The sequence below is a fragment of the Dipodomys merriami genome, unplaced genomic scaffold, assembly GCF_024711535.1.
Source record: "Dipodomys merriami isolate MVZ:Mamm:240054 unplaced genomic scaffold, mDipMer1.0.p SCAF_45, whole genome shotgun sequence".
Lineage (NCBI taxonomy): Eukaryota > Metazoa > Chordata > Mammalia > Rodentia > Heteromyidae > Dipodomys > Dipodomys merriami.
Window position 1 is genome coordinate 11484365 of NW_027206013.1, and position 18822 is coordinate 11503186.

Sequence of the window (18822 nt, forward strand, 5' to 3'; positions counted from 1 at the left end):
GTTGGTTGTGGGTCCCTGAGCCTCTTGTGCTCAAGGCTAGTGCTCTACCGCTTAAGCCACAGTGCTACCTCTGTTTTTTTTTTTTTTTTCTGGTCGTGGGACCTGAACTCTGGGCCTAGGTGCTGTCCCTCAGCTCTTCAGCTCAAGGCTAGCACTCTACCACTTGAGCCACAACGCCACTTCCAGCTTTTTCTGCTTATGTGGTGCTGAGGAATAGAACCCAGGGCCTCATGAAGGCAAGCGCTCTACCATTGAGCCACCTTCCCAGCCCCACTTCCAGTTTTTGAGTAGTTAATTGGAGATAAGAGTCGCATAGGGATTTTCTGGCCCAAGTTGGCTTCAAACCACAATCCTTAGATCTCAGCTTCATGAGTAGGTAGGATAACAGGCTTGAGCCACTGGCACCCAGCTCCCCTTGTCTGTGTGTGTGTGTGCATGCTGGTCCTAGGGCTTTAACTCAGAACCTAGGTATTGTCTCTGAGCCTTTTTTTCCCTTTACTGCTATAGTGTTCTACCACTTGAGCCACAGCTCCACTTCTGGCCATTTGGTGGGTTAATTAGAAATAAGAGTCGTATGGATTTTTCTTCTTGGCCTGGCTTTGAATCGTGATCCTCAGATCTCAACCTCCTGAGTAGCTAGGATTACAGGCATGAGCCACCAGTGCCTACCTTCCTCTTTTTTTTTTTTTTTTTTTGGGTCCGGTCGTGGGACCTGAACTCTGGGCCTGGGCACTGTCCCTCAGCTCTTCAGCTCAAGGCTAGCGCTCTACCACTTGAGCCACAGCGCCACTTCCAGCTTTTTTCTTTTTGCTTATGTGGTGCTGAGGAATTGAACCCAGGGCCTCATGCATGCAAGGCAAGTGCTCTACCACTGAGCCATCTTCCCAGCCCCTACCTTCCTCTTTTAGTCCTCTTGTATTCCCAGAACTCTTGGAACAGCAAAGCCAGGCACCCGTTCACAGTATGCTTGTGTCCAGAGCCTGGGTATTTTTGGTTCACACACTGTTGTGTCTTTTGCTCTATACAAAGAGGGGTCTGGGTGATGTGATCTGGACTAGAGCTCAGGATGCACACTGGTATGGCAGGGAAGTGGTGTGCACCAACTTGGGGGGTCAGATGGGAGGAAGTAGCTACACAGTCATTTTCCCTCAAAGGAATGAACAAGACCTTGGGCCTTAGAAGTAGACAGTCCCAAAGACTGTCCTAGCTGTGGCATTTTGAGCAAGTCATTTCTCTCCTCAGAGCCCTGGTCTCCTTATCTATAGTGTAGGTTAAGACCAGTACCTCTTTTAAAGGGCCTTTGTAAACATATAAGACAAGACTTGTACTGAGCATGTGCAAGTCAATAAATGCAAGCTACAAATGTTTGTATCTGTAAAATGACACCATCACCCTCTTCCTGTGACTATTCAGTCACCTGAAGGAAGTGGTCCAATACAGTAGCCACTGGCCCCATGTGGCTTTTTAAAACTTATGTTGGAAGACTGGGGGGTATAATCCAGTAATAGTTTGTCCTTAGAATGCTGAAGGCCCTGGGTTTGATGCACACAAAAAATAAAATACGGGCTGGGAAGGTGGCTCAGTGGTAGAGCGCTTGCCTTGCATGCATGAGGCCCTGGGTTTGATTCCTCAGTCCCACATAAGCAGAAAAAGCCAGAAGTGGCGCTGTGGCTCAAGTGGTACAGCACTAGCCTTGAGCTGAAGAGCTGAGGGACAGCGCCCAGGCCCAGAGTTCAGGCCCCACAACCGGCAAAAAATAAATAAATAAATAAAATACCTCTTGCATTAGAATGAAATCGAATGGATAATTCAGCTCACTAGTTGAACTAGTCACATTTAGGATGTGGGCAATACTCACATGTGCCTACTGGCTACTATTTGAGACAACACAGATTTTAAGAACAATTTAATCATCATAAAAACTTTCCTGGGGCTGGGAACGTGGCTTACTGGTAGAGTGCTTCCCTACTATGCATGAAGCCCTGGGTTCGATTCCTCAGTACCACTGACATAGAAAAAGCTCGAAGTGGCTCTGTGGCTCAAGTGGTAGAGTGCTAGTCTTGAGCAAAAAAAGCTCAAGGACAGAGTTCAGGCTCTGAGTTCAAGCCCCAGGACTGACAAAAACAAAACAAAACGCAACCAAAAAACACCCTTCCTGGAAGCTGGGTGCTGGTGGTTCATGCCTGTCACCCTAGCTACTCAAGAAGCAGAGGTCTGAGGATCAAGATTCAAAGTCAGGCTGGGCAGGAAATCGTGTGTGACTCGAATACCCAATTAATCACCAAAAAAGCCCAAAGTAGAGCTGTGGCTTAAGTGGTAGAGTGCTAACCTTGAGCAAGGACGCTCAATAAAGACCAGATGGAGTTCAAGTCCCAGAACTGGCAAAAAAAAAAGGTAAAAAAGAAGTTTCCTGGAGCCAGTACCAGTGGTTCATGCCTATAATCCTAGCTTCTCAGGAGGCTGAGATCTGAAGAGCATGGTTCAAAGCCAGCCAGAGCAAGAAAGTCCATACAACTCCTATCTCCAATTAACTATCAAAACACTGGACTGGAACCATAGTCCAAGTAGTAGAGCACCTACCACTTGCCATAAGTAAGCAAATTGAGCGAGTACAAAGCCAGTTCAAAAGCCAGTTCTGGGGGTGGGGATGGGATGTTCTAGTAGACCATGCCACATACATAGAGTTGTTAGGAGCACACAAAACTACATGAGTTTGAATCCTAGCTCTATCCTCTGGTTTTTTTTTGGGTTTTCTTTGGTTGGTTGTGGGGCTTGAACTCGGCCTGGGTGCTGTCCTTTAGCTCTTCAGCTCAAGGCAAGCATTCTACCACTTGAGCCACAGCGCCACTTCCAGTTTTCTGAGTGGTTTATTGGAGATAAGAGTTATTCAGTGGGGCTGGGAAGGTGGCTTAGTGGTAGAGTGCTTGTCTTGCATGCATGAAACCCTGGGTTTGATTCCTCAGCACCACATAAGCAGAAAAAGCCAGAAGTGTCGCTGTGGCTCAAGTGGTAGAGCGCTAGCCTTGAGCTGAAGAGCTGAGGGACAGCGCCCAGGCCCAGAGTTCAGGCCCCACGACTGGCTCTGCCCCCCCCCCCAAAAAAAAATTTATGGACTTTCCTGCTTGGGCTGGCTTTGAACCTCGATCCTCAGATCTCAGCCTTCTAAGTGGCTAAGATTACAGGTGTAAGCCACGGGCACCAGGCACTATCTCTACCCTCTTGTGAGTGTTACCTACAACCTCAACCGTGCTTCCTCTGGGACTTGGTTTCCTCATCTGTAAAAGGGGGTAATAAAAAATAGCCACCTCTAGGAGTTGCTGAGGCTCATAACGGGCAATGCACCAATATACTCATTGGCACAGTGCTCCAAAGAATTTATCTGCTATATTATTTCTGGCGAGTACGTGTGGGCTCACTTTGTAGCAAGGCGTGGGAAACTTTGGAGAATCAGTTCCTGAGTGGGAGGGGGCCCAGAAGCATTAGAGGTGTCTCCACTGGGGGACAGGAGGTACTGTGTACAGAACCCATCTTCTTCCCAGTACCTCCTCACGCCCTGTGAAGCCAAGCTCAGCAGGCTCCACTGGGCTGAACTTACGTACAGGCTGCCTGTTCTCGAAGCCCTTGCGCAGGAAGATGCAGGCAGGCCCCAGCAGGTTGTGCATGACAGCGCAGTTCTGAGCCAGCATCAGGAGTGGTCCATGGAGCTCGCCACCAGCCTCCAGTCCCTCCTCACTGGTCTGCACCACCACATAGTTGCTCTTCTCTTCCTGGCGCATCTTCAACCAGTACCAAGCAAATACAAAAGAGAGGCAGGTGTCACCTCTCTGCCCATCTAAGCCCTTCTGGTCCTGGCCTGGCTTCAGCCTGGCTCCTGGTCTAGTAGGGACTTCTCCTCAAGAGTCAGGTGGTAGAGTTCAAGGAGTCCCATGATACGCAGCGGCAGGCACCAAATTGGTCCAACAGATGGAGACTCCGATCCTTGATGCCAACAGTTGTTCCAGGAAGAGCTGGGTATGATACTTGTGGTGGGGTACTTGGTCATGCATGCACATTCTCTCTCTCTCTCTCTCTCTCTCTCTCTCTCTCTCTCTCTCTCTCTCTCTCTCTCTCTCTCTCTCTCTCTCACACACACACACACACACACATACTGATATACATATGTACAGAATCACATGCCCAAGTGCATGCAGAAGCTCACACAGAAAAGCTGAACAAGGGAGAGGTGTCTGTCCTCACCAATGAGAAGTGTTCCCTCAGAGTGTCGATGTCCTTTCCCAAAAACATTTCCAATGTCCCAGCTTAACCCCAAGGGCCTATGTTGTGTCTCCCTGGCCTGATCCCAGCTGGATGCTCATTGGAAGGCTAGGGGAGCAATCAGGCTCTGCAGCATCTGTTAGACTGGAGGATGGGAACAGCGGTACCATGGCTGACACAAGTAAGACAGGTAGGGTGTCAGGGGTGAGGACAGGGACAAAATAGATGTGTGCCACCTCCAAATGGGCAGGACTATTCATTCCAGCCCACCAGATTTCTTGATGTAAAGCACCAGCTGGGCCCACCAAGGCATGTCTGTGCTCCCATTCTACTTTTTTTTTTTTTTTGCCAGTCCTGGGCCTTGAACTCAGAGCTTATGTATTGTCCCTGAACTTCTTTTGCTCAAGGTTAGCACTCTACCACTTGAGCCACAGCTCCACTCTTTTCTCTTTTTCTCTTTATGTGGTACTAAGGAATCGAACCCAGGGCTTCATGCATCCTAGGCGAGCACTCTACCACCAAGTCACATTCCAGGCCCCATTCTACTCTTTCTGGTAACCTCAAGAGTGGCAAGCTAGCCAGGCGCCGGTGTCTCACACCTGTAATCCTAGCTACTCGGGAGGCTGAGATCTGAGGATCGTGGTTCAAAGCCAGCCTGGGCAGAAAAGTCCGTGAAACTCTATCTCCAATAGACCACCAGAAAACCGGAAGTGGTGCTGTAGCTCAAGTGGTAGAGCGCTCGCCTTGAGCTGAAGAGCAGAGGGACAGCGCTCAGGCCCAGAGTTCAAGGCCCAGGACTGACAAAGAAAAAAAAAAAAAAAAAAAAAGGAGTGGCAAGCTTTCCAGCAGTTCTCCTTTTCCTCCCTCCTGCCTTCCCTGGCTCCTTGCCCAGGCTAGACTGCAGGACCTAGAGGTTGAGGCAGAGGCCCTGTCTGCTTACCGAATATAGCTGTGCTCCCAGGCCCTGGCTCCCCCTCCTCCTCCCTGCAGGTTCCCATGTAGCTATAAAAAGTCAGCATTGCACACAGACTCCCCTAGGACACAGCAGCATCTAGACATAACATGCTGTTGGCCCCAGCAAGCCCAGAGCCTCTCCAGAACTGAAGTTGGCACTATGTCCTGCACTGGGTAGGGAGGGCTCCTTTTAGCATGGCAGGCTGAACCCCTGAGGGCCGTCTGTATACCCTGCCATCTCACACTATCATACCCCATTTCCAGACAGTTGACCCAGCTGACTGATGGCCCATACCTAGACCAGGTTCAGCCAGTCCTGCCAGTCTGAGCAAGCAGAGCCATCCCTACCCTATTCTCACAGGCTTCCCCACATACTCCTTAGCTAAAGGCTATAGATAAAGACTCCTTTCTAATCCTTTTCAACATCCTAAGATTCTTGTAGGCCCAGAGACGGAGGAGCGAGTCTTGGTTTCTAAAGGAAACACAGTAACTCAGACCCAAGCTGAAGGAACTCAGACCAAGGCTCAAGCTCAGTGAGTGCAAGAAGGAAGTTTTGGAACTCCGTGGATGTCAGACAGACCAAGGATCCATTTGGACTTGATGCCCCAGGGAGGTAAGACCGAGGGCCTCTACAGTACTCTCTCCTACTTGAGGATCCAGGCTGGTGGTAGCATAGATGAAGAAAGTCCTTCCACCTTGGAGGGGATCCAAAGAAAGAGCTTGGGAGTGAGGGATACACTCTCACAAGATGCTGTAGAAAACCAGACTTTTCATTTCTGGCTGAATCTCATGTACTTGGCTCAGAATGAGTGCCAGGCAGGAAAGAGGAGGCAGCAGGTGGCACAGCACTCTGAGAGGCAGCTTAATATGCTGGCTTTGGGCAGTCTCAGGGCCCAGTTCTGGCTCTGCTACTTGCTTGCTGTGTGACTTTGGGCAGGTCCCTTCCCCGGCCTCCACTTTCCTTCTCTTTGTAGTAAGAACAATCTTTTCTCTAATACAGGATTCTTGTGAGAAATCAATGAGCTACTACATATATAAAGTGTTCTGCATAGTACCGGCACATGGGAAGAGCCAAATCAATGCAGTTGCCATAGTGATGAGAGTGATGGTGGTGGTGATGCAACTGAAGAGATTCTGGGTACCAGAAGGCATTCACTTCTGGCTCCAGAGGAAGTAGGGGAACATCTACCAATCAGGAAACAAATGAGAAGGATGAAGAGGAATTCGCTCCCCCGAAGAACGAACCAGTGGTGTGACTGGGGAATTTCCACTGCACTTCTTGAGTATAACACTGCCTGGCACCGAGTTGCCCCGGGAAGCTGCTGTTCTTCTCCAGCCTGTGATGGCACCTGACAGCCTGGTCCTTGCCTAGCTCAGTGCCTGGAGCAGCTCACCTATCACCATTACCAGTTCCCTAGCTACCAATCAGAAAGCCAAACCACAGGCAGACACTGTATCTAAGCACCAAAGGGACTTGTCCTGGCTACAGGAGGAATCGGCATATCTCCTGACCTTAGGACTTTTCTACCAACACAAATTAGCCAAAAGCACACAGGTGGAGGGTCTTGTCCCTGAGGGTGGTCAAGGAAAGTCTGGAAGATGGGTGTTTCATAGATGGGAGGGGAGATTTGTCACACTGAGTGGCTTAAGGACTAAGCCTTAAAGGTCAGATTCAGGAATCTATGAATAACATTTCTGACTTCAGGACAAAGGGGTGGGGGAGAGACTTCTAGAGAGAAATAAAACACCAGTTCTAACTTCCCATGGTACAGGGTCTAAATCCCAGCTCTGCTTGGAATCAGAAAGGCGCTTATCTTTATGGTCAGCAATCTTCTCAGCAAACTAGCCAAGAAATACTTAGTGGAAAAGGGTGAGTAAGGGTAGCAGGTTGTAAACAGTCAGGAAAAAGCAATGCTTACAACTAATGTAAGAAACATGACAGAGGGGCTGGGAAGGTAGCTCAGTGGTAGAGTGCTTGCCTTGCATGCATGAGGCCCTGGGTTCGATTCCTCAGCATCACATAAGCATAAAAAGCCGGAAGTGGCGCTATGGCTCAAGTGGTAGAGTGCTAGCCTTGAGCTGAAGAGCTGAGGGACAGTGCCCAGGCCCAGAGTTCAGGTCCCATGACCAGCAAAAAAAAAAGAAACATGACAGAGAATGAGATGAGTTGTATGATCATCAGCCTGAATCCATGGGCTCAGGGCATTTCGAGCTGGAGGTATGGCAGAGTCTGTACTTAGTATATGTGAGGGGGCTGGGAAGTTGGCTCAGTGGTAGCGTGCTTGCCCCTCAAGCATGAGGGCCCTGGGTTTGACTCTTCAGCACCACATAAGCAGAAAAAAGCTGAAAGTGGCACTGTGGCTTAAGTGGTAGAGCACTAGCCTTGAGCTGAAGAGCTCAGGGACAGCGCCCAGGCCCAGAGTTCAGGCCTATAACCGACAAAAAAATAAAATAAAATAAAAATGTGTGTGTGTGTGTGTGTGTGTGTGTGTGTGTGTGTGTGTGTGTGTGTGTGTGTGTGTGTGTGTGTGTGTGTGTGTGTGTGTGTGTGTGTGTGTGTGTGTGTGTGTGTGTGTGTGTGTGTGTGTGTGTGTGTGTGTGTGTGTGTCCCTGGGTTTGATCCCAGCATACATAATCATCATCATCATCATCATCATCATCATCATCATCTCCCCCATTCTCCTGTTTTCTTCCATTCCTTCTCTTTAAAGCCCAGAGTGGAAAGGTTATGATTACAATGGCAATAATACCATTCAAGTACCATATATGCCAAGCAGGTTAAGATGTTAAGATGGCAGAGAATTTACTGGACATCTAACCCCAGCAACACACACAGAAAAAAAAAAAAAAGATCAAAAGGCAAGGGAACTGAGGCACAGTGGTTAAGTAATTTGTTCAAGGTCATTTGGCTGGAAAGAGGAGACCTGAGTGGCTTGACTGTTAAGCACTGAAGTGTGAGGGAAGCTGGGGAGGAGACAGAAGGATGATGCTTGTTATTAAGTGCACTTCCTCCAGCTCTGACTGGATTCCTTGCAATGGTGTTTGCCCGAGGTCCTCTAGACTACTTCCGATCAGTTCCTGCCTCTCTGAATCAGCCTGGATGCCACCTTGGAGGCAGAAGTCTCTCCTAAGATGATGACGGATTATAGGAGACCGGGGAGACACACAAGCAACCATCAGTCCTCAGAGGGATCCAAGAACAGCAAAGATTAAATGGAATTTGATGTGAGCAGCTTAGCCGAATGAGGGAGATGAAAGGCATGAAAGCCAGAAATGTCCTAAATCAAGGGGCTGTGAAACTCACGGAGGAGGTAGGGTGGGCTGTGATAAAAGGCATCATTTGCTAACCTAAGAGCTTCGTTGTGTCACGTGACCTTCCTCTGAGAAATCATCAAGCTCCTTATCGAGAAACTGAAAGAACTGGAGAAAACCATGCCTAGGATGCCTTTAAATATATTCCTTTAAATGATATCTGAATCTCTTCTATGGCCTGACTATCGGAGGGCTAGAAATACAGATGGAGCCCCATGTGAAGCAAAACCCTGCAGATGCAACTTAGACCTGCATGAAAGACAGCTCTCCCAAAAGGAATTCTTGCGAAGAGAATCATCCTAGCATTTAAACAATTGGTGAGTAACTTACATATACCCCAGCTCTCAACATTTCTGTTGGGCACCCTGATTTCTCAAAGGATGAAACATGGGAACATGGGTCCTAAACCAGGCTGGTCCTTTCTTGAGACTCTCTGAGCTGATTCAAGGATTATCGGGTGTATGAAGAGGGAGGTCCTGGGTCCTGCCTACTGCAATGGAAGGCACTTCTAAACCCATAATGTGAAGGCTTAGAAAGCATCAGAGAGGTGCTCAAAGGACCCTCTGAGGACATGAATGAGCCCCCGGGCCTACCCTGGGAACTGTGTTCCGATCTGTTCAACAAGGGCTGTGCACCAAAAATCCTAAGAATATCATGGATAATCCATAGCTCCAAAGCTCTGTGGTTTCTTTTAGAACTCCCTTGTACAAATTCCCAAACATGGCCTCCCCTGACCCTGCCACCCCCGCCTACCAAACAGTTCTCAGTCCTAACTTTGGCTCCAAGCTAGGGACATAAGAAACTATGACAAGAGGGTCTCAAGAGGTGGGAATGGGGAAGCAGCTCGGGACAGAAACCCCATAAAGCTCAGCAGGCTTGTGATGGACATCCATTCCCAGGCCCACTTCAGGGACCACCCCCCACCAGCCTCAGGGGGTGAAAACTCCAGAAACATACCTTCCTTGAAAGATTTCTCAGTGGCGACTTGACACAGTTTCCCATTCTATGCTGAAGCAGCCCCTCTTGGGATCTCCGGGTCCATGAAGGAGGTTCCTTGTAGGGCTAGGTGACTCAGTGGGGGTCACTGCCAGCCCCAGCCTCCCTCCAGCCTGTGTTGCTCTTCCTGCAGGACTGAGCTGAGCCCTTTCTTGAGCGCGCGTGCTCTCTTACTCGTCTGCCTCTTCTTGCTGTCTGGATCTTTTTTTCTTTTTTTTGTGGTGTATGTGTGTGTGTGTGTGTGTGTGTGTCTGGGTTTAACTTTCTGGGTACTTTCTTAAGGAGACAAAGGCAGAAGGGAGAATTCAGGGCCTGGAGGGGGAAAAAAACCCCACAATCGCCCGGAGAACTGATGGCAGAGGGGCAGAGGGCAGCTGAGCTGGAAAGCTGCCGGATCATCTACATCAGATTAGAGCTGAGTTCGTTCTCTCTCTCCATCTTTCTCCCCTTCCCTCAGCCCCTCCTCTCGCCACTGCCAAATCTGTAGGGAGATTGCTTCAGGGAGGGGGACCCAGGGTGGCATCTGTAGCTGGGAATTAGGCCAGCCGATCTAGAAGAGGAAGCTGGCTAGTTTGGGGGCTCCCCCCCAAAGCCAGGGTGCCTCACAGCTCACAGTTCCATACATGTACAAACACTACACACACACACACACACACACACACACACACACACACACACACACGCAAGTCCCCAGGGAGACGTATGCCTCTTCTTTAAGAGCAGTGAGCCGGACAAACGCCAGCCCTCACAGCCCCTGGGCAATCGCAGCTGGATGGAAAGCAGGCAGCTCCAGTTGGGGGCCGGAGAGATCCTATGACGTCTCCATTACGCTCCATTTTTTACACTTGCCTCATCACTGGAAGGGGATGAGGCTCCAGGGCAGGTGGTATAGCTGAGTTGTCAGCAGAGATCAGCTCCCTCCTTCTGCCTCCTCTGCTGGGTACGAGCTCTCTGGCCCAAGGGAAGACACGGAGGGAGGGGCAGGGTAGAAATGGCACTGGCGCTGGTGTTGGCACAGAGGGCGTGGGCAAGGTTCCCAAACCTTCTCTGCATCCTCTATCTGAATTGTAAGGACAGTTCATTGGCTTCCATGGGGTGCAGGGCAGTGGGTCGCTCTTTATAAACAGTCTTCGTGGTTCCGCAGCTGCAACTTTATAGCTGACTGGTTCTTCTTCATCCCTCCAGATTCTGGCTCTGGTGTGAATTCATCTCAAGCCCTCAGATGTCCCATTTGAGACCTAAAACTGGAGTCAGATTAAGAGTACCGGGAGGAAGCAAACCTGTTTCCCCTGCACCCAGTTTTCTCCAGCAGGGGGCACCAGAGATGGACACGGAGGCAGATCAACCCTCAGGCCCCTGACTGAGGAAGCTTACCCACCATAGAGCCCAGAGCTTCAATCCAGACTGGCTCCTTTCCCTGAGATGTCTGTCCAGTCTGGGGAGCAGGGAAGATGCCAAGAACACTGCCCAGGGGTGGCACAGGTTGGCTCCTTGGGAATTGACAAGGAGGTCTTTGGCTGACTCTCAGTGGTGGTCAGGCTGCTGTTGACCAGAGAACTGATTTTTTTCCCCTGTGTGTGTGTCAATCCTGAGGCTTGAACTCGGGGCCCAGGTATTATCACTGAGCTTTTTTGCTCAAGGCTAGCACTCTAACACTTGAGCTACAGCTTCCTTTCAGGCTTTTCTGGTGGTTAATTGGAGATAGGAGTCTCAAAGATAAGTCAGGTAGTGGCTCAAGCTTGTAATTCTAGCTACTCAAGAGGCTGAGATCTGAGAATCATGGTTCAAAGCCAGACCAAGGCAGGAAAGTCAGTGAAACTTTTTTTTTTTTGTCAGTCCTGGGGCTTGAACTCTGAGGGCCTGGGCACTGTCCCTGTGCTCTTCAGCTCAAGGCAAGTGCTCTACCGCTTGAGCCACAGTGGCACATCTGGTTTTCTAGTGGTTTATTGGAGATTAGAGTCTCACGGACTTTCCTGCCGGGGAACTGTGATCTTCAGATCTCAGCTTCCTGAGTAGCTAGGATTACAGGCATGAATCACCGGCTCCCAGCCCATGAAACTGTTGTCTCCAATTAACCACCAGAAAACCAAAATTGGAGCTGTGGCTCAAAGTGGTAGTGCACTAGCCTTGAGCAGAAGATAGCTCAGGGATAGCACCCAGGTCCTAAATTCAAGCTCCACGACAAAAAAAAAAGTCTCACAGATTTTCCTGCCTGGGATGGCCTCAATCTCCTGAGTAGCGAGGCTTATAGGCGTGAGCGACCAGTGCTTGGGGTGTGTGTGTGTGTGTATTCATAAAGGGCAGGAAGGAGCAAGCAGCCAACATAAATGCCTTCTTCAAAAATGTTTCTTGTGGGAACAGGGCATGAAGGAAGCACTTCCTGGCCTGGGCACAAATCAGGTTCAATAAATAGACTTTCAAAGAATAGGAAGTATAAGGGGTCTGGGGTTGAGTTCTGGCTAGGACTCAATCACCTCCTGTTCCCCAGCTTCATTTTCCTCCCCTGGAAATGGGGCTTCCCCTATCTGGCTAATTAAGTGTAGAGAGGAAATGAGTGCCACATAATAAGGACTTGATCAGCAATTATTCCAATGGAAGAAGTATCATTTGCCCAGTGTTTACATGCCTGGTACTGTGCTTGGCTCTGGAGATACTACAAACATCAGGATTAAGATGCTCCCTGCTGGCCAGATACGGTGTCACAGGCTCTCCTGTAATCCCAGCTATTCACGAGTGTGGGTAGAGGAATCACTGGCAACCCCAAGCCAAAATCCAGAGATGAGCTAAAGTTAAAAGGGCCAGAGGAATGGCTCAAGTGAGTGCCTGCCTAGGAAGGCTGAGGCACTGAGTTCAAAGTCCAGTACAAAAAAAAGAAAAGAGGGGCTGGGAATGTGGCTCAGTGGTAGAGCACTTGCCTTGCATGCCTGAGGCCCTGGGTTCGATTCCTCAGCACCACATAAGCAAAAAGAAAAAAGCTGGAAGTGGCGCTGTGGCTCAAGTGGTAGAGCGCTAGCCTTGAGCTGAAGAGCTGAGGGACAATACCCAGGCCCAGAGTACAGGCCCCACGACCAGACCCCCCCCCCAAAAAAAAGAAAAAGAAAATAAAAGACATTTGCTTTCGTGAAATTTCTAGCAAATAGTAAGGAGCAAGGCCATAATTATTTAATTACATGTCATATAAATGCTATGAGGGGGAAAAACCTAAGAATTCTGAGAATATGAGGCAAGTGACAGGTAATGTGATTTAGTATCCAGGATAAGAAAAGACTTGTAGACAAAATTTAGAGAAGGGGGCTAAGGATGGAGTTGATTGAATGCTTGCTTAGCATATACCAGGCTGGGTTTGAGCCTCAGCACTGCAAAACAGGAAGGAAGGAAGGAAGGAAGGAAAATGTTTTCTATAAGATCTAGGAACCATTTGCAAAGTTTTATTTATTAATTGTTTGCAGCAATCTCCCACCTGAGCCACAGTTCCCCTTCTAGATTTTTACTGGTTAATTGGAAGTAAGAGTCTCAGAGATTTGTTTGCTCAGGGATGGTTTCAGCTCACAATTCTCAGATCTTAGCCTCCTGAGTAGCTAGGATTATAGGCCCCCTGTTATCCAGCTTGTGTTGGTTATTGTCACTTATAAGGCCTTGCTTTTATGCCCAGCCTGACTTTGATTCCCCTACTTGTGCTCCCCCATGTCATTGGGATTGACAGGCACACGCCACTCACCCCAGACATTGCCTCTCCCATGTATAGGAGATCACCATCACATACTCAGCACCCTGGTTGAGATGGGAGTCTTGAAAACTTTTTTTTTTCCCCACTCAGGATGGCCTTGAATCTCAATCCTCCGATCTCTGCCTCTCAAGTAGAGCTAGAATTACAGGCATGTCACCTCACTGGACTGTAAACTCTTGAAAAGATGAGGTCCATCAGGGATCAGAAAGGAGCTTGAGTCAGGCTGCAGGTATAAACCCAGTACATGCTACTAAATGGATGGGAAGAAACATGGTTCTTTGGACAGCTTTCCTGGAAGTTCTCATTTAATAGGTTGAGGTGAACTCCTGACTTTGGTGTTGGTTACTCTACTCCCCAGGGAACTGACAGCTGCAGCCAGCTGTTGGAATGCAGAGCTGGACTGACATGGATTCCAATCTTGCCCTGCTGCTTGGTACCTTGGGCTTCAGAATCTTTATTTATAAAATGGAGATTCTAATGACACTTCCCTAAGCCCTCTAGAGAGGAGCTAATGAGATAACACATGCAAAAGGCTCAGCAAGCAGCTAAAAATTGTCACCTTCCTCTGCCTTGCATAGGTTTTAAAGGACCAGGTGTGGTGGCACCCATTGGTTCAGTAACCAGTCACTCAGACCTGGTGACTCCTGCCCCCTGCAGTCCAACCTGGGGCATAGCACCTGCTTGTCGACCTTGGGATAAGCTTCTGTCCTTGGAAGCTTGACAAAAGAGACCAAAAGCAAGTGCCTATGAAAAAGTCAAAAGCTTAAAGAAAGGGATTGGTAGTTTGCTAAAGTAAGCTTAAAACTTAAGAGCACCAAGCGACCCACGGGTTCCAATCTGAGGCTTCAGAGCTTCCTTAAACTAACTTGAACTAGGCAGTGAGCTGGAGTGGGAGATGGATTGACTTTCAGTAGAAAATAAAATGGGCTGGGCTTGGGTGGCTCACACCTGTAATCCTGGTTACTCAAGACGCTGAGATCTGAGGATGCTAGTTCTCAGCCAACTCTGGCAGACTTATCTGAGAAACTCTTATCTCCAGTTAGCCACCAAAAAACCCCCCCAGAAGTGGAGCTGTGGTTCGAGGGGCAAAACACTTGTCTTGAGCAAGAAAGCCAAGGGGTAGGTAGTGCCCAGACCCTGAGTTCAAAAGCTCCAGTGCCAGTGCCAGAATAAGAAAAAAAAAAAAAAAAAGGAAGGAAGAATGAAGGAATGAATGAAAACAAGGCTGAAAGGTGGGGGTTTCTGTAAGGAGTGAGCAATGGCTCTGGTTTCTGGAATGGAATAACAGGATCAGAGAGATGAGAAGGATAAGCCACTTACTGATTATTCCTGATTAGGAAAGACAGCAGAGCAGGGTGTGGTAGTGTGCCTGTAAGCTAAGCACTTTAGAGGCTGAGGCAGCCAGAGTTGTATTACAAGACTGTCTTTAAAAAATAAAAATAAAAATAAAGCCGGGGGCTGAGAAGGTGGCTCAGTGGTAGAGTGCTTGCTTTGCATGCATAAGGCCCTGGGTTCGATTCCTCAGCACCACAGAAGCAGAAAAAAGCCGAAAGTGGCACTGTGGCTCAAGTGGTAGAGCGCTAGCCTTAAGCTGAAGAGTTGAGGGCCAGCGCCCAGGCACCACAACTGACAAAAAAAATAATAAAATAAAATAAAGCTGGGCACCGGTGGCTTACTCCTGTAATTCTAGCTATTCAAGAGGCTGAGATCTGAGGATCACAGTTCAGAGTCAGCCCAGGCAGGAAATTCTGTGAGACTTTTATCTCCAGTTGAACACCGGTAAACTGCAAGTGGTCTGTGGCTCAGATGGTAGAGCGCTAGCTGTGAGCTGAGAAGCTCAGGGACAGTGCTCAGGCCCAGAGTTCCAGCCCCATGACCAACCAAAAAAATAAAAATAAAAGAGCTGGGAGTGGTGGTTCACACCTGTGATCCTAGCTAGTCAGGAGGCTGAGATCTGTGGATTATGGTTCAAAGCTATCCCTGGCAGGAAATTCCATCAGACCTTTATTTCAAATAAACTACCCCAAAAAAGCCAGAAGTAGCACTGTGGCTCAAGTGGTACAGCGCTCTCCTTGAGCAAAAAAAAAAAAGCTCAAGGACAGTGCCCAGGCCCACAGTTCAAGTTCCAGGCCTAGCAAAACATTTAAATAAACTTAAAAAAAATTAAAAACACAAAAAAGGGCTGGGAATGTGGCTTAGTGGTAGAGTGCTTGCCTTGCATGCATGAATCACTGGGTTTGATTCCTCAGTACCACATAAGCAGAAAAAGCTGGAAGTGGTACTGTGGTTCCAGTGGTAGAGTGCCAGTCTTGAGCAAAAGAAACTCAGGGACAGTGCCCAGGCCCTGAGTTCAAGCATCAAGACTGGCCACACACACACACACACACACACACACACACGGAGGAGGAGGCCAGCCACACACACACACACACACACACACACACACACACACACACACACACACACACACACACACACACACACACACACACACACACACACACACACACACACACACACACACACACACACACAGTGCCCAGGCCCTGAGTTCAAGCATCAAGACTGGCCACACACACACACACACACACACACACACGGAGGAGGAGGCCAGCCTCACACACACACACACACACACACACACACACACGGAGGAGGAGGCCAGCCTCCTTCTGACCAGTTCTGTCAGTTGTATCCTTAGCATTGGGATGCCAACCCAATGTTAAGATACTCGGAAGAAGGTTGGCGTGTAATATAACACAAGAGATACTCCAGACAGACAGGGAGCATGCCAGTGTGGTACTTGCAGCACAATTCCAGCCATTTACTTACTGTGTGACCTTCAGGCAGGTCACTTCCCTCTGGGTGTCCTTATCTCTAAAATCAGGGGTGATAACAGGAACCTGCACAGATGGCTGAGAGGGATAGGATGTGGAGAGCAGACTTGTGCAATTACTCAGTGGGCTCTAGGTGGAGGGCTCAAGCACTCTTGTTGCTTTCCCAAAATAGCTGCAGGCAAATGCAGACATCCAGACATTCCCGAGAATTCAAAACCAACTGATTCCTATCACCTATGGCTGATGCTACCCACAATTTCACCTTCTTCTTCCCTATTCTGAGGTTCCCAGAGTAAAGACCTGGCTGGGGCAGGAATAAGAAACACACAGGGCTGGGAGTATGGCTTCATGGTAGAGGGCTTGCCTAGCATGCATGAGGCCCTGGGTTCGATTCTTCAGCACCATGTAAACACAAATAATTTGTTTTTAAAGGAACACATACAGTTCTCACCTCCAGAGCACAGACCTGGAGCAGGTATAATCCTAGCTACACAGGAGGCTGAGATCTGAAGATTAAGAAGGTTCAAAGCCAGCAGAAAGTCTGAGACATTTATCTCCAATTAACTACCAAAAAGCTAGAAGCAGAGCTGTGGCTCAAGTGATGGAACATGAACCTTGAGTGAAAAAATGCTAAAGGACAGTCCCTGTAATGGAAAGCAAAAACACAGGCCTGAAGCTGAATCTATTAGGACACAGCCATCATGGCCTGGCTCCACATCTAATCCAAGGAAACTAAAACAAAAAAAAAAAAACAAAAAAAAAAACTATTCCAGAGTAGCAAAACTATTTTTTATTCACTTGTAAATACTATGATCTGCCCTCCCCTTGTCTGTTTGTCTGTCTGTCTGTCTGTCTGTCTGTCTGTCTGTCTGTCTCTCTGTCTGTCTGTCTGTCTGTCTGTCTCTCTCTCTCTCTCTCTCTCTCTCTTGTGTGTGTGTGTGTGTGTGTGTGTGTGTGTGTGCGCACGTGTGCACGTGTGCGTGCACCCGAGTGTGCGCGTATGCCAGTCCTGGGGCTTGAATTCCAGACCTGGGCACTGTCCGTGAGTTTTTATGGCTCAAGGCTGGCACTCTACCATCTGAGCCACACCTCTACTTCCAGTTTCTTTGGTAGCTAACTGGAGATAAGAATTTCTCAGATTTGTCTGCCCGAGTTGCCTTTGAACCACAATCCTCAACTCTCAGCCTCCTGAGTAGCTCAGTTTACTAGCATAAGCAGCCAGTGCCTCTTTTACATGCAGAACAGCGTGGAAACTGGAAGGGCCTAGCCAAGTCAGAAGAGATGGCTCTTTAGCTGGAAAGGGCAAAGGATGGGCCAGAGCCACTCGTTTTTATTTGATTTGCCTCCTCTACAAGGGTTTTTTGGAAGCCTAGAGTAAGAGCACAAATCTTCCAAGACCCAGAGCCCACGGACACGCTTGCTCTGAGTTAATTTCTGACAGGACATTATCTGTTCAGGCAGCTGGTTGGCAAGTCCTTAGCTGGGGACAGAAAGAGAACTAGGGACAGTCAGCTGATAATCAGCTTCTTCAAAGCCTTCCTCCTCAGCCAGCTCAGAGGCAGTGTGATTACATAAGGCAGTATGATTATATATTTTGAAATACCTTACACAGACCCTTATTCAGAAAACCATAAAGGTTGGCCTTAGCCAACTCCAGTCTAGCTTACTCGGGAGGCTGAGGATGGCACACGTCTATCATCCCATGTTATATGGGAGGCTGAGATTGTGATGTCCGCTCAGCACAGGGCAGAAAAGTCTAAGAGATTGCAGGGAGGAAGCTGGGCACGGAGGTGTACACCTGTAATCCCAGTGAAAATGCGAAGCCTAGAAACAGGCAGATTGCTGCTCAGGTGTTTGTTTGACTGGTAGTGAGACTCCATCTTAAAAACAAAAACAAAAACATAGGGCTAGATGTGGCTCAGCAGTAATGCATACAGCCCAGCAAGCATGAAGCCCCAAGTTCAAGCTCCAGTACCACACACAAAGAAATAACATATAAAGGCTGCTCTTTAGCTAGTATCCAGGTTGTTGGCTTTTTTTTTTTTTTTTTTTTTTTGGTTCCAGTCATGGGGCCTGAACTCTGGGCCTGGGCACTGTCCCTCAGCTCTTCATCTCAAGGCTAGCGCTCTACCACTTGAGTCACAGCGCCACTTCCGGCTTTTTTCTTTTTGCTTATGTGGTGCTGAGGAATCGAACCCAGGGCCTCATGCATGCAAGGCAAGCACTCTACCACTGAGCCACCTTCCCAGTCCCTGGCATATTTTTTTTTATCTTGTGTAACTTGGTGATACTCTGCAAGGCACTTGTCGATCTTATTTCTCGATGAAGAAAGAGACTAGAGAGAGAACATGAAAATGATCATGCCATTTTCTATCTCAAGCTGGGATTAGAACCATCTTCCAAACCACCATCCAATGCCTCAGCCCCTCATCTACTCTGTCTCCTGGGGCAGCAGAAATGTTCCATGACGTCAATGGAAGAATCTCAATTCCTGTTTCCTCGACTGTGAAAGTCTTATCTTGGTACCTCCAGGACCACTCTGTACCTGGCTTTCCCTGGAGCTCTAACAAGCAGAAAGAAGACACCCTAGGTGGTTTAGGTCAATAGCAACAACAATGATAATAATTAACACTAATGTGTTCTGCTTCATTCACTGGGACCAAGCTGTAGTCACATCACCATATCTCATTTAACCTCCTAAATTCTCCCTAAGGGAAACTAAGATTATTCCTATCTTTCAAG

The 18822-nt window shown here is 48.4% G+C and overlaps 1 protein-coding gene across 2 annotated transcripts in view; it reads right to left on the minus strand.

Annotated features, from left to right (window-relative positions):
• The window catches only part of LOC138808459 (calcium-binding protein 1), a 29838-nt gene that overhangs the window by 7662 nt on the left and 3354 nt on the right, over positions 1 to 18822 (minus strand). The window contains exons 1-2 of one of the 2 annotated variants that reach the window (XM_069994716.1): positions 9478 to 9823; positions 3600 to 3776 (exon numbers count right to left, since the gene is read on the minus strand). The exons of the other annotated variant lie outside the window; for it this stretch is intronic. Of the exons in view, the coding sequence (XP_069850817.1) occupies positions 3600 to 3776; positions 9478 to 9522 (222 nt within the window). The 5' untranslated portion in view covers positions 9523 to 9823. Of the gene's footprint in view, positions 1 to 3599; positions 3777 to 9477; positions 9824 to 18822 lie in introns of those variants that run through there. 2 annotated transcript variants of the gene reach the window in all.